The sequence below is a fragment of the Nannospalax galili genome, unplaced genomic scaffold (genome assembly GCF_000622305.1).
Source record: "Nannospalax galili isolate Female #2095 unplaced genomic scaffold, S.galili_v1.0 scaffold1255, whole genome shotgun sequence".
Classification (NCBI taxonomy): Eukaryota; Metazoa; Chordata; class Mammalia; order Rodentia; family Spalacidae; genus Nannospalax; species Nannospalax galili.
The window spans coordinates 1,187,447-1,203,929 of record NW_008336359.1 but is presented as its reverse complement, the minus strand read 5'-3'; the positions used below and the strand labels follow the sequence as shown (position 1 = coordinate 1,203,929).

The 16,483-nt window shown below is 37.5% G+C and overlaps 1 protein-coding gene across 1 annotated transcript in view; it reads right to left on the bottom strand.

Annotated features, from left to right (window-relative positions):
* The window catches only part of Ugcg (UDP-glucose ceramide glucosyltransferase), a 43,997-nt gene that overhangs the window by 6,259 nt on the left and 21,255 nt on the right, over positions 1-16,483 (bottom strand). Inside the window, exons 2-5 of the mRNA XM_008831129.2 lie at positions 12,653-12,794; positions 4,619-4,721; positions 3,345-3,446; positions 1,585-1,697 (exon numbers count right to left, since the gene is read on the bottom strand). Of these exons, the coding sequence (XP_008829351.1) occupies positions 1,585-1,697; positions 3,345-3,446; positions 4,619-4,721; positions 12,653-12,794 (460 nt within the window). The remainder of the gene's footprint in view (positions 1-1,584; positions 1,698-3,344; positions 3,447-4,618; positions 4,722-12,652; positions 12,795-16,483) is intronic.

The window sequence follows — 16,483 nt, the reverse complement described above, 5'->3', positions numbered from 1 at the left end:
AACAGACACTGGGTTGAAAATTTCTTTACAGTCTAAGAAGATTCCTTTGGCTGGATTTCCAATTATTCTAAGTGGAGGCAGAGTGACTGCATTCTGGGAACTGTCTTTCACAAACATAAATATCGATTTGGGTATTTCTAAAATAAAAGCACCATATAGTATGTAAGTATTTATACTAGGATAAATACCTTCAAAGGCAGTATAAGAAAGAGATCATGCCAAGTATGGTATTTTTTAATCCCGGCACAGGGGAGGCAGAGGCAGATGATTTCTATGAAATCCAGGGCAGCCTGGTCTACATAGTGAGTTCCAGGTTAGCTGATGCTGATGTCAACCTCTGACTTTCATCCTACCCCATGAACATACAGGAGGGAGGGACAGGCAGGGGGTTGGGGGACAGAGACAGAGAGACTGATGGACCAAGCATGATTCAAACAGCCAAAGGTCAAATTCAAGCTCTAGCAATAATGACCTTTACCCCTACAGATCTGTGGCAATTATAGGACTAATCAAAAGAGTGTAAGATAGGCTTAAGAAGAAGCTGATACACATATAACTGGAAGCCATTTATGTTTCCCTTATAACATAAAGGTACATTTTCATTTCTGTTTAACAGTAGAGGAATATACAAAATATATGCATTACAGATTATAATTCACCCAATTAAATGTACTTTATGAAGGAAAAGCTCATGACAGAACAAAAATACACAAATTGCTTTACATATAATCTCAACTATGGTTTTTAAAGGTGCATAGGAGAAACATAAAAACAAAAAAGAATCCCAATTGCCAAAACACTAAAACAAAACCAAACTTAATCTTCCTAATTATTAGGGCTGTGTTTTTTTTGGGGGGGTGGTGGTGGTGTTCTTATACTCTTCCAAAATTCATTGTTCCCTATACAAGTTAGTATCTCTATTATAATTTTGAAGATAAAGGGCTGGAGATGTAGCCCAGTAGTGGGAAACCTGCTAAGCATGTGTATACTTCGAGTTTGATCCCCAGCACTGCAAAACAGAAACAAAAAAGTTGAAGAGAAAAAAAGAAAAAAAGAAGGGGGGGCAGAGAAAGACTAAAATAGTGTAAAAATGCCTTAAAGAAACCTGTACTTCATATGTTAATTCTTAAAAAACTAATAAAAATAATAGTAAACAATATTTCTCAAGATTTCTGAAATTTGTTTTGAAAGGAAATCAAAGGGATTTTTAAAATAAGGACTTAACATGAATAATTTTTTTGTGCATTTGAAATATTTCACAAATATTTGTCTAGAACGAGCTTCTAGAGCCAGAAGTGAAGGCTGGATGGACAGAATGCACTATCTAGCTGGGGCAGGGCCACCAGCAGTTTCCTATGCACAGCCATTGTCAGGTACAGGCAGCTCAGCAGTAAGTGACCCCAGGGACCTGAGAACTTCCTCCCTAAGGAAGACAGGTGCTCTCAGCAAGAGGATTCAATTCACAACAGGTTCTCAAATGGGCAATACAGTTAACTTCAGGTAGCCAATCTCAATTCTCAGAACAGCCTCGAGCTTCTAGGAGACCAGGGATCTGGTAACACTATTTATAAGCGCTGCACTTACCTGTTCTAACGTGGCAGCAAAGCCTTGTCTGTCTGCTACATAAGGTAGCCCATGAACCAAGCCTACTTTTTCTGTCATTTGATTGACCATGTCAGTTAGTGTGTCTGGAATTACTAAAATCAAAAATAAACAAAGTGGGGAGAGAGGGGAAAAAATTATCTTTTAGGATTTAATAAGAACAATTACTTACTCTGAGAACACAAAATTTCAAAAAGTTCCTTTACAATAAGCTAATTTATACTATACATTTTTAGCCCTGGAGAGATAGGCCTTATATGTGCCAGAGGCCGTTTTTAGGGTTTAAATCTTTGAAAGAACACTATTACTTTTTTCATGCAAGTTAATAGTCTAGAACCAATTTCTGAAACTGAAAGTGAGGACCACAGAGACAGTACATATGCACTGTGCAGCTGGGGCAGGGCCACCAGCAGTTTCCTATGCATAGCTATTCACATCAGCAGGACCTGAGAACTTTCTCCCTGATGCAAACAGCTGCTCTTACCTAGAGGCCCCATCCTGTGTGTTCAGAACTTCCAAATTGGGATAAGGACAATGCATCCTATGGAAAAGGTCAAGAGCAGGGGTCAAAGGACCTCCGCTCTCACCTCTACTCTCCAATCCCAGGGAGCAAGTCTGCTTTTGTAATGCACTAACAATAGTGATGGGATTGGAATGGATGCTATCCAACTGAGACTCCTACATTGAAAGGCATAGCAAGTGGACGACAGAATATAATGACAGCAAATGTAAAGAATGAACAGCATCTTGGGACATAAGCCATAATTTCTAGCATTCCTCACAATAACCGCACCTTAACTTTCAAATTTATATTTGAAGAAGTGAAAAATTTTAAACCAATGCCTTATCTTGGCATATACCAATTCATTTTACAGGACTCTACTTTTATCACCTTCTACTTGCTAAGAACTAAGTCTATGGTATAAAACAAAGAGCTGTGTTTGTGCCTTAAATCTTTATATGCTAGCAGTGTCTTGATGAAGAGATGCAGTTCCAGCTACTCAGGAGGCTGGGACAGGAGTTCAAATCCTGCTCAGTGTACAGAATGCATTCAAGGCCAGAGTGGGGAATAAAACGGGCAGGGAAAGCTGCTGACTGTAGCTTAGTGGTAGAGTACTGCTGATCATACGTGAATGAGGCCCTGTGTTCAATCGCCAGCACCCCAAGGAAAGCAAAAAAGCAAACAATCCCTCATATTTTAGTTAGCGGTTCTCAACCAGGTGTAATTCTTCCCCATAGGAAGGAAACACATAGAAATAACTGGAGATGATTCTGGTTGTTCCAACTGAGAAGGGGGAGGGGTCCTAGCCAGTGGGGAGAGGTCAGGCATGTTTATTTTCCCCAGGACAGTCTGGATAACAAAAGCTCATCAGGTCCACTATGTCAGGGGGACTAAGATTGAGAGACTTAACATAAGTGAAATATAACAAAACATTACAAAGCCTAATAGAAATGCTTAAAACTGTAGGTTTTAAGTTGGGTGTATAAAAGGCATGGTGGCTCACATCTATAATCCTAGTACTCAGGAGGCAGAAGGAAGGTGGCCATAAGTTCAAGGTCAGGCAGGTCTATATAGTGAGTTCAAGTGCCGCCAGGCTATACAATGAGACTCTGTCTCATTATTCAATTACCATGAAATAATGATAAAGTAAAAATTACTTTATTAGGCAAACCAAAGACTGATAAACTTATGGCATTTTATCATTAAATGAATAGTTTTATAAAATAGAAAAATACCTCACCTCTTATTCCACTATCGCAAATCCATATGAGATCATATTTTGCAACTTCATAACCTGGCATCAAGTTATTAATTTTAGGATTAATGCCAACCTTTTTTCCACCTAAAAATATAAAGGTACAACAGTAAAAGATTTATGTTGCACTGAAAATACTGTAAAGATACATGATGGAGAGAAAAGTAATAGTACTTTCACGTTTCATAATTTAAACATTTCTATTTTAAAAATATTTCCTATTATTCGTATCTACAAAAATGATACCATTCTCAAAGAATTTGGAATTTATCTTTGAAAATTTGGTTTCTGTTTTCTAATTAAATTCTTCTATTAATAGTGTGCACTGACATTTAATGACAACTGTACAACACAGTAAGGATGCTGTAATAGTCATGTAAGGAATATCTGAAAGTCGCTGAGGAGAGTTCTCACCACCAATCAGTTACATAGTGAAATAATACACGTCTTAATTAGTTCAGTTAGCCATTCCATAATACATACATATTTCAAAACATCATCCTGGGCAATATCATAAATACAAATTTTATTCAGTGATATTTAAAGTGTTAGGGAACAATTTAAAAAGTTACAGAACTCATTTTAAATCTACTGTTGTAAATCAACAGTACAGAGAAACCATTAGGGTAAACAAAGTTCACATCAGACCTTTAAAAAAATTATAGTAAATACGAATCTTTAGACTAATTTTGTAGGCTTCTGAAAAAGTACTTTTTTTTTTAAATAAATCATATTTTTTTTATTCTTATTCTTTTATGAAGTTAGTTAAAAATTAATGAACAAGAAATTAAAGAGACTGCGCTGCAATTAAGTTAGAATATTCTAACTGGAAAACAATTACTGTGAAACTATTTACATTCTCATAGAATTATAAACATTTCTCAAGGAATACTTTACAGCACAACTTTTTTTACTTTTAACACTATAGTAAAAGTGAATTCTATTGCTTACTCTCAATTACAGTTAATGATATATAGAAAAACTATACATTAAAAATATCAAAGAAACAAAGAGAACACTTACACCTGATTATTGAATCAAATGTAATTTTCTGGTGTGTCATTTGATAAACTTTTGTTTTTATAACTTTCCTTGAATGAAGAGAAACATCTTTCACCACTCCAGAAAAGATGCTTACAGCAAGCGTGTTACTCAACTTTAGTGGTGCCTACTATCCTAACCTACAGTTTAATGCAGAAAAGATCACTGAATCTTAATACTACCAAAGCAAAATGGTTAAAGTAGACTTTGGTACTTACCTATAAATAATCTAGCATCAACATTGGGGTATTTTCCAAGCAGCTTCTTACACACATCAATGGCTGGATCATCATGATCCTGTACACAAAGGAGTACTTCATACTAGTCAAAAGAAGATGTTTAATGTCAATTAACCTCTTAAAAAATGAGGACATATTAGCATTTACAGATAAGATAAAACCTGTAAGAAAAACAATCTATACATAAAGTTTGAAAGTTAAGGGCTAAATTCAGGCATGCAGACATTTATGACTTATGACAAAGGTTTCTAAGGTGGGGAGAGCTTCTCCAGGTCAGGGGCCTTTCTGCTGATGTGTTCCCAGACAGGTATGGCCTCATCGATACCTCAGCTCTCAAGCTTGTCCACGACCTTCATCATTGAACATACACTTAATGCTTCAAAAGTTCCCAGGAGAGCAAACTATAGCACCGAGCAGAAGCGCAGGCAGGCACATTCTACTCTCTAGATGCTCTGTCCCAGACTCAGCATTACTTCACGAAGGTAGAATAAATCGCAAATCAAATCTCAAACTTGAAGGGCAAAATGTGATATTTTTTGCTGTTTAGTTTTTCTTACATAAACCAGAATTTGACTGAATATTTATTACCACGAAAAGCATGCTTCCCTGGCTTCCTCCTAAGTATGAAAACATCCAGGATTTCATTTTGCTTGGTGCTATGTTTAGTCACAAAGTCATTTTTTAACACTTGAATGGCTATGTCAAAATTACCCTGGGACACTTACTTTAAAAAAAAAAAAAAAAAAGAGGATTGGGCCCTTGGAAGAGAAGTAGGAGTTTTCAATCTGTGAGCCATCTCTCTCGAGCCCCAATGTATCTATCCATTTTAGACACAAATTCTTAGAGTCAAAAATAATAAAACCTCCACTTACTTTAAAAAAAAAAAAAAAAAGAGGATTGGGCCCTATTAGACTTCTGAATCAGGACTTCTGGGGCGATTCTGACACAGTCAGGTTTATATAGTCTTAAGCTAAAATGCTAAGGTACCATTTGAACTACTGAATACTGAAAGTGCTTTCATGTCAAAGATGCTACTCTAGCATGTTGTGGGATACGTATTCTAAGTAGTAACTTTTTTTTTCAGAAGTGGTGATAGATTCATGCTGACTTAATGACAAATTTCCTTCCAAATCTTTCTAAAACTGGTGGAGCATTTTTAAGCACAGAAGGGAAATTAATTATGTCCATGAAAAAAAAAATAACAAAACTGTTAAGTTCTAAAAATATAAAGGGCTAAGGATACAACATTTTAAGTGCTTAATACACAGGGACTGATTCAGGCCATGGACAGGCCTGTTCTGTTTACTTCTGTTGATAAGGATCTACAAGCAAACAGTAGAAACATTTGTTCAGCATGCATTTTATCTCACCCAAAACTGGCAGTGAAGAAGCCTGTGGCTGAATACAAATGAACCAGGACTAAAGTCAAGGAAGGTTTAGCTAATAGGTAAGATTACTTTTTTCCAAATGCAAAAAAAAAAAGCTTTCTCAATAATTATGTGGATGATGAAAACAGTGTGTATTTCCCTCATGTTCTCTATTACTACAAATTCCATCCAACATCTACCTTCAATGATGACTGACCAATAAAACCAAAGAAGAGCAAAACCCTGCCACACAAGAAGGTTCAAAACCAACTCTACAGTTGTTTGGCCTCCACAGACCAGATAAAAATCTGAGATGGCAAAGGGCCCCATTCTTACCACATCCTTGAGATTTCCCAAAGGCTGAGTCTAAGTCATATACAGTAGTGGCCGTCCTGACTCTCAAATGCTTAGCCAAAAGGCAGTGGCCTTAATAATAAAGATTAGAAAGGTGAGGTGACTGTAAAGGGCAGAACTAACAGCTAGCTTTCCTACAACACAAGCTGCTCAGCCAGGTATACCCTAAAGAACTCCTTGACTTTCAAACAGTTTCTTTGGCTTCTATAACTCATGCTATTTCACAGATATGAATGAATATAGTGGAAGAAAAGTGTCTAAGCAACACAATTCCACAAAATATCAATTTAAAAGCTTATTGTAGCTTCTTCCCCCAGCAAGATAAAACTTTGTAAAGTATAGTAGAAAAAAATACACACAATGGAAAGAAAAAAGATAAACTGGTAACTGTGTCAATATCACAAACCTTTGAGAAGTACACAGTGTTGAGGGGTATAGAGCTCATCTCTAAGTTTCCAATCTTAATATGATACCTCTTAAACTTAATTCCAAAATTTAAAAAATAGCCTTTAATCAGCTAGCATGCAAAGAAGGTCAATTCACATTATCCCAAAAAAGTGCAGACACTTAAACATTTGGCTTAAAAAAAAATGCTTCTGAGATTGAGAATTCTACCAAACGGAGGAAACATTTTTAAGTGTTTTTGAAGTATCACATTGTAGTGAGGAATTTTATTTTTGTTTTTTTGAGACAGGGTTTTGCTGTAGCCACAGTTGGCCTGGAACTCCATAGGTAGACCAGGCTGGCCTCGATCTCACAGAGATCCTCCTGCCTCTGCTTCCTTGAGTGCTAGGATTAAAGGTGTGTGCCAAAGCCCCACTTAGTAAAAAGAAACTTCTTTTCTAAACTATAGAAATCACCTCTGTACCTTTCTAGTGCAATTGAACATTTTATCTGTTAAGAATCTCTATACTGGGGCTGGAGAGATGGCTGAGAAGTTAAGAACACTGGTTGTTCTTGCAGAAGACCCGGGTTCAAATCCCAGCACCCACATGGCAGCTAACAACTGTCCGTAACTCCAGTTCCAGGGGATCCGACCACCTCTTCTGTCCTCTGTTGGCATTGCATGACATGGGTATACTTACCTACATGTAGGCAATACACGCATACACATAAAAAAAAAAAATCTCTATACTAAAATAATCAAATCTCTCCGATACACAAGGCAAAACACAAAATGTGGTTAAAGGTGTTCTTGGCTAACACATACACACCACACACAAAATAACTTCTTGGGTATTTTACAGTCTACAAGATTAGGCATATATACATTTTTAAAAGCACAATGTATATTAGAAACATACTTAAAATATTTTTTTAAACTTTAAAAAAAATTTATGTATTTTTAAAATTTTTATTTGTATGCGTGTATTGCCTGCATGTAGGTAAGTGCACCCATGTCGTGCAATGCCTGTGGAGGTCAGAGGCTGTCAGATCTCTTGGGACTGGCGTTACGGGCAGTTGTTAGCTGCCATGTGGGTGCTGGGATTCGAACCCGGGTCTTCTGCAAGAATAACCAGTGTTCTTAACCACTGAGCAATCTCTCCAGCCTCAAGAAACATACTTAAAAATATTTTAAGAAGACATTTACTTTACAAATCCTTGAGACAGAAGAAGCAAGAAGTTCTATAGTAAATGAGCATAACTGAATTGAGCTATAAACCCCAAGCTGGGGAAAGGAGAGCCCTCATCAAACCTGTATAAGACTACCACACGAATAGCAAAGCAGACTCATTTTCCCTTTTTATTTCAAACTGTGAAATACCTAAAAGGCTGAAGACTCAGAATATTTAGCCCTTTGATATTTAAGAATTTAATATCTGAAACTGCAGTAACAATGAGTGTTACCGTTTGCATTTATGAATACATTTAGATGCATAAATAGCAGATTTAAATGTGTAAGTGTTGGAAGAAAATCTCAATGACTCAGTCCTGAAGACATTAGGAATATAAACTTCTATTGTAAAGAGGACAATATATCATTTTAAACAGAATTTGGAGGGGTGGCTCTAGGGTTGAAACGAGGGCCTTGTGCATCCTAGGCACTGAAATATGTTTTAATGCATGAATTTATATTGCATATCAAGTAGAAATATGTAGAAATATGTAGAAATAAGTAGAAATATGTAGAAATAAGCCCTGAAATATGTTTTAATGCATGAATTTATATTGCATATCAAGTAGAAATTTTTTTTTTTTAATTTGTCTTTTCGAGATAAGGTCTCAGAAAGCCCATGCTGGCCTCAAACTACCTTTATAACCAAAGACGGCCTTGCACTTCTGATTTTCCTGCCTCCACCTCCCAAGGTCTATGAGTCCATGCCTGACCTCCAACCTAATTTATGTTGTGCTAGGGACAGAGCCCAGGGCTCCACGCATGCCAGGCAAGCACTACCTCTGCCTCCCAAATGCTGGGATTAGAGGCATGCACTACCATGCCTGGTCTTAATCTACTATTTATAAATATCTACTTTACATAGATGTTGTACAAAAAAATCAGAATATAAATTCTATGACAGAATGAATCAAGATCCCTAATGCCTAGAACAGTTGACCCAGAGCAGGTGATGAGTATATTTGTTAATTCATTTATCCAGTGTAACTTCTGAGTCAAAGAAAGATCACAGAAAGGAGATGTTTTGTAAGACAACATCTCTGAACTCAAAGTTTTGAAAGGCAATATTGGATATTTGTTATCTGCACTCAAGAAACAAGGTGATTTATTTAAGTTTTCAATTTTGTTTTGTTATATTAACAGTATTTGAGCTTGATCTTCCTTCCTTCCCCTCTTTCTTTCCTTTGATAAATTAGTCCTCTTGAAGACATTGTTTTACTATATTAACAATATTTGCCCTTCCTCCCTCCCTCCCTTCCTTCCTTCCTTCCTTCCTTCCTTTCCTTCCCTCCCTCCTTCCCCCCTTCCTTGTTGCCCCATAGTCCCAGCTGCCCTCGATCTCAGAGATCTGCCTGCCTCTGCCTCTAAGTAGTCCAGGCTGGCCTTGAATTTGCTTCAATCCCCCTGCCTTAGTCTCCTGAGCACTGGAATTACAGGAATGGACTACCACACCTGACCTTTGATTCTTCAACTGGCCCTATTAGAGTCTTTAATTCTTTAAAGATTACTGGTTAGGAAAAATGTACATTCTCATAAGAATAGCTATACAACTAGAATGATGGATCCAAATCAAAATTACCACATCCTCATTCTGCTATTAACTGACAATTAATTTAAAAAGTATTCAAGCCGGGTGTGGTGATACACCTCTTTAATCCCAGCACTTGGGAGGCAAAGGCAGGTGGATCTTTGTGAGTCGAGGCCAGCCAGGTCTCCCTAGCAAATCCAGGCCAGCTACAGCTACAGGGAAAACCTGTCTCAAAAACACCAAAAATAAAAATAAATAAATAAAAACTATTCAAGCTCCCATGACTCAGGAGAATACTGACTTGAGGCCAGCCTGAGGTATAACAAGAACCTGTCTTTAAAAATAATAAATAGCTGGGCATGGTGGCACACGCCTTAAATCCCAGCACTGGGGAGGCAGAGGCAGGCGGATCTCTGTAAGTTCAAGGCTAGCCTGGTCTACATAGTGAGTTCCAGGACAGTTGGGACTATAGGGAGACCCTGTCTCAAAAAGATAAAAAAAAAATAAAAATTAAAAAAAAATAAAAATAATAAATAAGTCTGAGTCTTAGTATTATTATCAAAAAACTAAAATGAATAAATAAGCAAATAAGCCTGCAAGATCTCCCCAAATTCCTTTTATGGCGATGCCAGTAAGTATTCAACTTTCTAGAAAAAAAACTGTCATTCTCCCCAAAGAATAACCATGTAAAGGTGGACTTACAAGGTCTTAAAAAGCACAGAAATCTTCCAGGAATACTAGCACAGACTTACCCAAATTGAAACCTAGAAATTCAGAATATTCTTGCACATATTCAAAACCAAATAAAAATTTAAAACTTTAACCCATGTATATGTTTTGATTTTCCCCCCAAAACTGGTCTATGATATTCTAAATTAATAGAGGAAATGTTGTGTCAAGAATAAAGAGATTTCCATACTTTTGTAAAATGACATCACATCCAACCAAAAGCAAATACTAAAGTATACTGGGCCTGGTAGTCATATGAAGGTTAGTTTTGTGTCTAAGTGGCTCAGGGGTGACACAGACAGCTCAACTGCTCATACTCCGACTTGCAGGAATTCACTTCAGTCATTTGTGCTATATTTACCATTATGGGGCTTTTTGGTTATTGTTGTTGGAAATTTTACAGGTTTATTAAAACTCATAAGCCATTCGCCATAATATCATGAAACAGAATGTGATATTTGCTTTAAAAATGTGAGTTTTCATCATTTTTCATATTTCTTCCCTCCCCAGCATTTAACACTGCAGCAGAGTTCTGGTCAACTCTCATCTACTGAGTTTGAAACTTTGATCCTGTTCCTTCACATGTTTGTTGCCTCTCTCCAGGCAGGAGTGTATGGAGGGTTCTAATGAGGGGAGGGAAAGGAGAAGGATGGGAACTAGACTTGTCTCTGGCAGTCACAGGTGTGCTGTCTTTGAGAAAGCACTACTGGCAAAGGTGAAAAATAATGAAATACGGGCCATAAAAGCACAGACTGCGGCAATTATAGAGAGGCAGGCCTGGGAGGAAGCGAAGGAAGAAAAGTCAGACATGACAGACACAGAACTGAGGAGTGAGAAAAGTTGAAAATATTAGTTCCGTTTATATAGAGGGATGTTCACAGCTTGGAGATGCTTTCTAAGGCATCTGTAGTTTTTAAAGTAAAATGTTGTGAAGTCAAAAGTTTTCCTTAGATTGCTTTCCCTTAGGTACTGTACATACATCTCTGGCTTTCTATTTTATGATTAAAAATTAAACTGGACTAAAAAAGAGCAGAAACTATATCCGTATGTGTATTCACTTATAGACAATGGGCTTGAAAAACTTCCAATTTTCTTATTGCAAAGCTTACTTTAATTTTATCTATATAATTTTTTTTCCTGAATTATAGAAGGCCACACTTTGCATTTTTAGTTAAAAAAAAAATCAAGCATGTATTATGTTCTTTTTTAGTCATATTTAATTGAATAGAAAATACAGAACATACAATTCAAATCTCCAAAATTAAGTATAAACACACAAACCAGAATATCTTCACATTAAAAAAGCTTCTAATACTTAAGCTCCAAAACTCACAAAGCAACAATATAAAAAATAACTCAACAACAGTCATGCCCACATTGCTTAATAAGAACTGCCTGAAGCCACCAAGCGGTGGCTTCTGTATTCCTTTCACTCGTGCTACTGAGAATAAGGGTTAAAAGGAAAGAAAGAAGAATGTGAAAGCAGTGTCCTTGAGAAGGACCTTGTATGCCCACCTTTCTTCTTAACTAACTAGGCTACAACCCTGTCCTAACAAGAGTCTGAGAGTAGCAAAGATACCTAACAAAAAAATGAGACAATGGGACAACTTGATGCAAATGAATAGGGACCACAAAGGGAAAAGCAGACTATCCTGAAAATCAAGCAGGTAGAAACGTAAAGGCACATTCTTCTGGGAGGCCATCATCACCCCAAATACCCTTTCATAAGCAGAGTCTCATATTGACAATTTATAGAAGCTGCAGCAAAGCTAACTGCAAAAGCCAAGGGATATTCAGCTCTCCTGAGAAACTAGGAGTGAAATACTAAAGGGAAGCTATAAAAAGAATACTTCTATGTTAAGGAAATTGGGAAGTTCTCCAACAAAGGGTGTACACTGAGTTTACAGAGACTGGAGAGAGAAGTGGTGTGGGCAATACAATTGGTTGTTAAGAATCAGGACAACAAAGACTAAACATTGGGTAAGATGAAATGCCTTGCCACTAATTTGTGACCTATTCTTAGGGTAAAGCCAGTCTCTCGAGGGGATCCAGGGTTTGGTTCTAGCGGTCTTGCATTCCACTGGGAACCACTTGTGGCTTCTTACCTGCTGCCTCCTCTTCCTGTCTTCACATACAATTCATGGATTTTTATATTCAAAGTCCCAGCACTGGACACTATTTAAGTTCCAGGGGGTTAATTCAGGGATTTGTACTTCAAATGGACTCAAAAGTGGTTAAAAGGAATTTATAGCCCTCCCTATGCCATTGTTATCCTGTGACCATTACTAAGAAGACTTAAATTTAGAGGCCAACATTCATGCTTTCATCTTAAACGGTGTTCAAATTCATAATGTTTACAATGAGGGAGAAAATAAACCCATAGTCTAGCCCATCCCCCGTAAGCACAACACAGTACTTACTTTGGGATAATCCAGTTCAAAGAATGTTTCCAAGTTGTTGATGAGGTTAGGGTCCACCCCTTTCAGTGGCTTCAGAAGAGACACGCCGGGGAGCTTGCTATAAGGCTGCTTGTCTGTTGCCTTTTTGTTGAGGTGTAATCGGCTACAAAGCAGGAACAACACATAAATTATTTCTAAAGAATGTGTTTTGTGCTAAATCAAAATAAAGCACAAACCAAATTAATTAAAAAAAAAAAACCACTAAATTCTAAGTTGAAATTTTCTGTTCTTTTTCCTTTGAAGCAGAGTGGGGGTTTAATAAAGATATTTTAATATGGGTTTAAGCATGAGTGTTAAGAGAAAGGTACTCAGAAGAAAAACACAGCTGACAGCATAGGTGGCAGACTTTTCAGAGAAGGGTTTCCTAAAGTAAGACACACCCAAGAGTGGTACATCTTCTCAAGGGAGAGATGCTTCTCTTTTTTAAAGACAGGCCTTCTGTAGCCAAGAATGCTCGTGAACTTCTGATCTTCCTGCCACCCACCTCCGAAGTAGTGGGATTACAGACGTGCTACCAAGCCCAGTTTATGTGGTGCTGGGGATCAGGTCCAGAGCTTCATGCACGCTGGTCAAATCTTTTACCAATTGTGCCACATCCCCAGCCCTAAGCTGAGAGTTTTCTAAGCTGACACCTTTCTATAAAGGAGACGTGAAAATTAAGAGAACCATACAAGCTTCCAGTTTAGGAAACCCAGAACTAGGCAAAATGGACATCTCAACGAAGACCAGAATGTAGATATTCCACATTTATCATTTATTGCTGTGCCCTCAGTGCTTAATAACTATGTGGGACACAGAGGAGGCACTCCGTTAAATGCATGGTGAAGAAATGAATGGCGGGGATGGGGATTTGATTCAGTGGGTATAGTACTTGCTGCGCAGGCATGAGGACCCAAGTTCAGATCCCTGGAACTCATGTAAAAAGCCAGATGTGGTGAGGCATGCCTGTAATCCCAACAGGGGGGATGTGGGGGGTGGGGCAGAGGATGCAGACAGCCAGACAGGAGGAGACTAGAGACTCATTGGCAAACCAGTCTAGCCAACTGGTCAGCTCCAGGTTCAGTGAGAGACCCTGTCTCACTCAATAAGGTGGAAAGTGATAGAAAATCCAATGAGGAAAGCCTAGCCAATTAGAGAAGAGACAATGTGCCCCAGCTGATACCAGTTGAAAGAAGAGATGCCATTCAGCAGTGTAGTGAAGTTTCCTCAGGTCACTAAAGACTTCCTCCCACCTTCTCCCAAGGCGGACACTGTAGGCACATCTCCCAAGTTAGTCACCAAGCAATCAGCTATAATTAGATGCTAGAACAGTCAAGGGTCCATCTGTAAGATGTACTGGGACCCATGTTTTTCTATATCTTAACATCTCTGAAATCAATGACATTGAAGATTTGCTGCCAACCAGGTGGCAGTCCTGACGGCAGTGGGAAAACCAACTACTGAGACCAAGACCAAAAGCCCTGTTAGCATCAACACATCTTCAATGCAAAGAACTGTACTATGAGTCTATGAAGGGCTTTTGGAAGCACACTGGTACTGCTGAATGCAGGAGCTGCGGCAAATGCCTCTTGTTTCAATTATAGCCAGAAATATCTTTACAAAAGAAAATAGGTTACTCACAATGGAAAAAATTAAATTAACAAAACATTTAAACAATAGGAGCAGTGTCAAAATTTCTGATCCACAACACCAAATGCCAAAAAATGATGGTGGACAGTAGCCTTACAGTCTATACCAAGTATAGATTGACCCATGTGGTGCCTTTGACTGGTCTGCAATGAAAAGAAATTGAGAGAAAGCTTCAGAAACTTTCATGGCAATTTGACATTGCCATAGTACCCAAGCACATGATCAGCTATTTATTTTTTATTCAAGTTTGCCAAAATACCAGGCCATGGCAGACTGGAAAATTTTAAAGAATCAATCCTTTGTCACAGATAGCACTACAGTGCTAAACAGACAAAATCAGGATATAATCCTTTCATAACCACATACACAAAAAATTTCATTTTCCTCATTACTAAAAAAATAGCAGACCAGATGTCTGAAGAAACCCACTCAATAATGATACCTGGATAGTTGGGGGTAAAAAAAAAAAGTTCCCATTACACATTGTTGCTGTCGGAACTGGTCACATGTTCACTTGGTTGAAATCATGAGAAATACTGAGTCTCATGAATCAAGTCTCCATTTCCTCACCCTCCTATTTGCTCCACCCCCATCATACTTCCTCAGTATTACCGATTTCTTATTTCTAAAATTTTATTTATTTTGATTTTATGCGTATGAGTGTTTTGCCTCCGTGTATGTAAACGTACCCAGGGCGTTGTAAACCAGTCCACAGCTGTTATTTTTCAAAATGAGGTTAATAGCCCATTTGCTTGGTGTCTCAAAATTGGTCTCAGTGGGAAGCAGGGAACACGAAGTTGAGCCTACGGCATTTATATGATGCATGGATCTTCTCCTGGGTACCTATTTCTACCTTAAACTTAGAGCAGATGACTTGGGTTTTTGGTAGGAATTCTAGTCTGCACATGATCATTCCAGGCTTTGTACAGGGAACCCAGTTCTGCTAAACCATCATGCATGTGGCTTGCATCCTTGAAACTTTTGTGCTAGTAGGTTATTTTATTTTTGCATTTTTCAATATTTTTTAAAATTATTTAATAACCACATACTTAGAAGAAGCATTTCATTACAACAGCATTGACATATTCAATAACAATTTCCTGAGCTAAGATGCATCTCTTTCAAAATTGGCTGTAAATTTTTAGATTTACAGTTGAATTATTAGTTATACAATATTGTATTCAGTATAAACCTTATAAAACAAAATGAGGTTTTAACCTTTAAAAAAGATCTCCATTTCTTTATTATTAAAAACAGTTTCATACAGAAAAATTCATTTTAATGTAATTGACATTAAGATGTTTGAACACACGTTTCTAATCTCTATACATCTGATTATTGCTATTCACAGTCAGTTACTTTCCGAGCTCCTTGGCATCTGAGCATGGATATAAAGTCATCAGGTAGATTTCAATGGTAATGTTTTTCACATCTACTAATTATTAAGGAGGAAATTTTTATGTTTGAAGAATTATTTTTTTAATCATTTTTTAAAATTTTTAATAATTACGTGATTAGAAGAAGCGTTTCACTACAGATTTAACATGTTCAGAAAATTGAATGAGTTTTTAACCCTTAAAAAAGATCTCCATTTCATTATAGAATATATTGTTCCTTGCAGAAAGACTCGTTGTTTTTGCTACTAACACTGAGATGTTGGCGCATGCATCTCTAATCTGTATGTATCTGAGTATTACTAGTCATAATCAGTTGCACTTGGATCCTTGGTGCCTGTGTATGTGTATAAAGTCATCAGGTAGATTTCAATGGAAATATTTATCACCTCTACTAATTAACATGACATAAATTTTTATGCTTCCTCCTCAAACATAATACTTTTGTGGGGTTTGTTGATTTTTTTTGTTTGTGTGTATATCACACAGAATATCCCAAAGCATCTTATTCAACTATACACCCACTTCCTAGATGGCACCCTCCCAGACTCCCTCCCCCCACTAGAGCCCTTATACTCTGATATCCCTGCTACTGCCTGCTGTGCTGTTAGCACCCCAAGCCATTCCCCACTACTTGTTCATCTGGTGAATCTAGTCAGCCTATCTACAGGTCTTTGTTTTAGGAAGGTCAGCTGTTCCTCATCTAGCAGCAATCAGTTGTCAATATTCCTTTAGATAAGATTGGGGTCTGCTGTTCATTTTCCCAGTT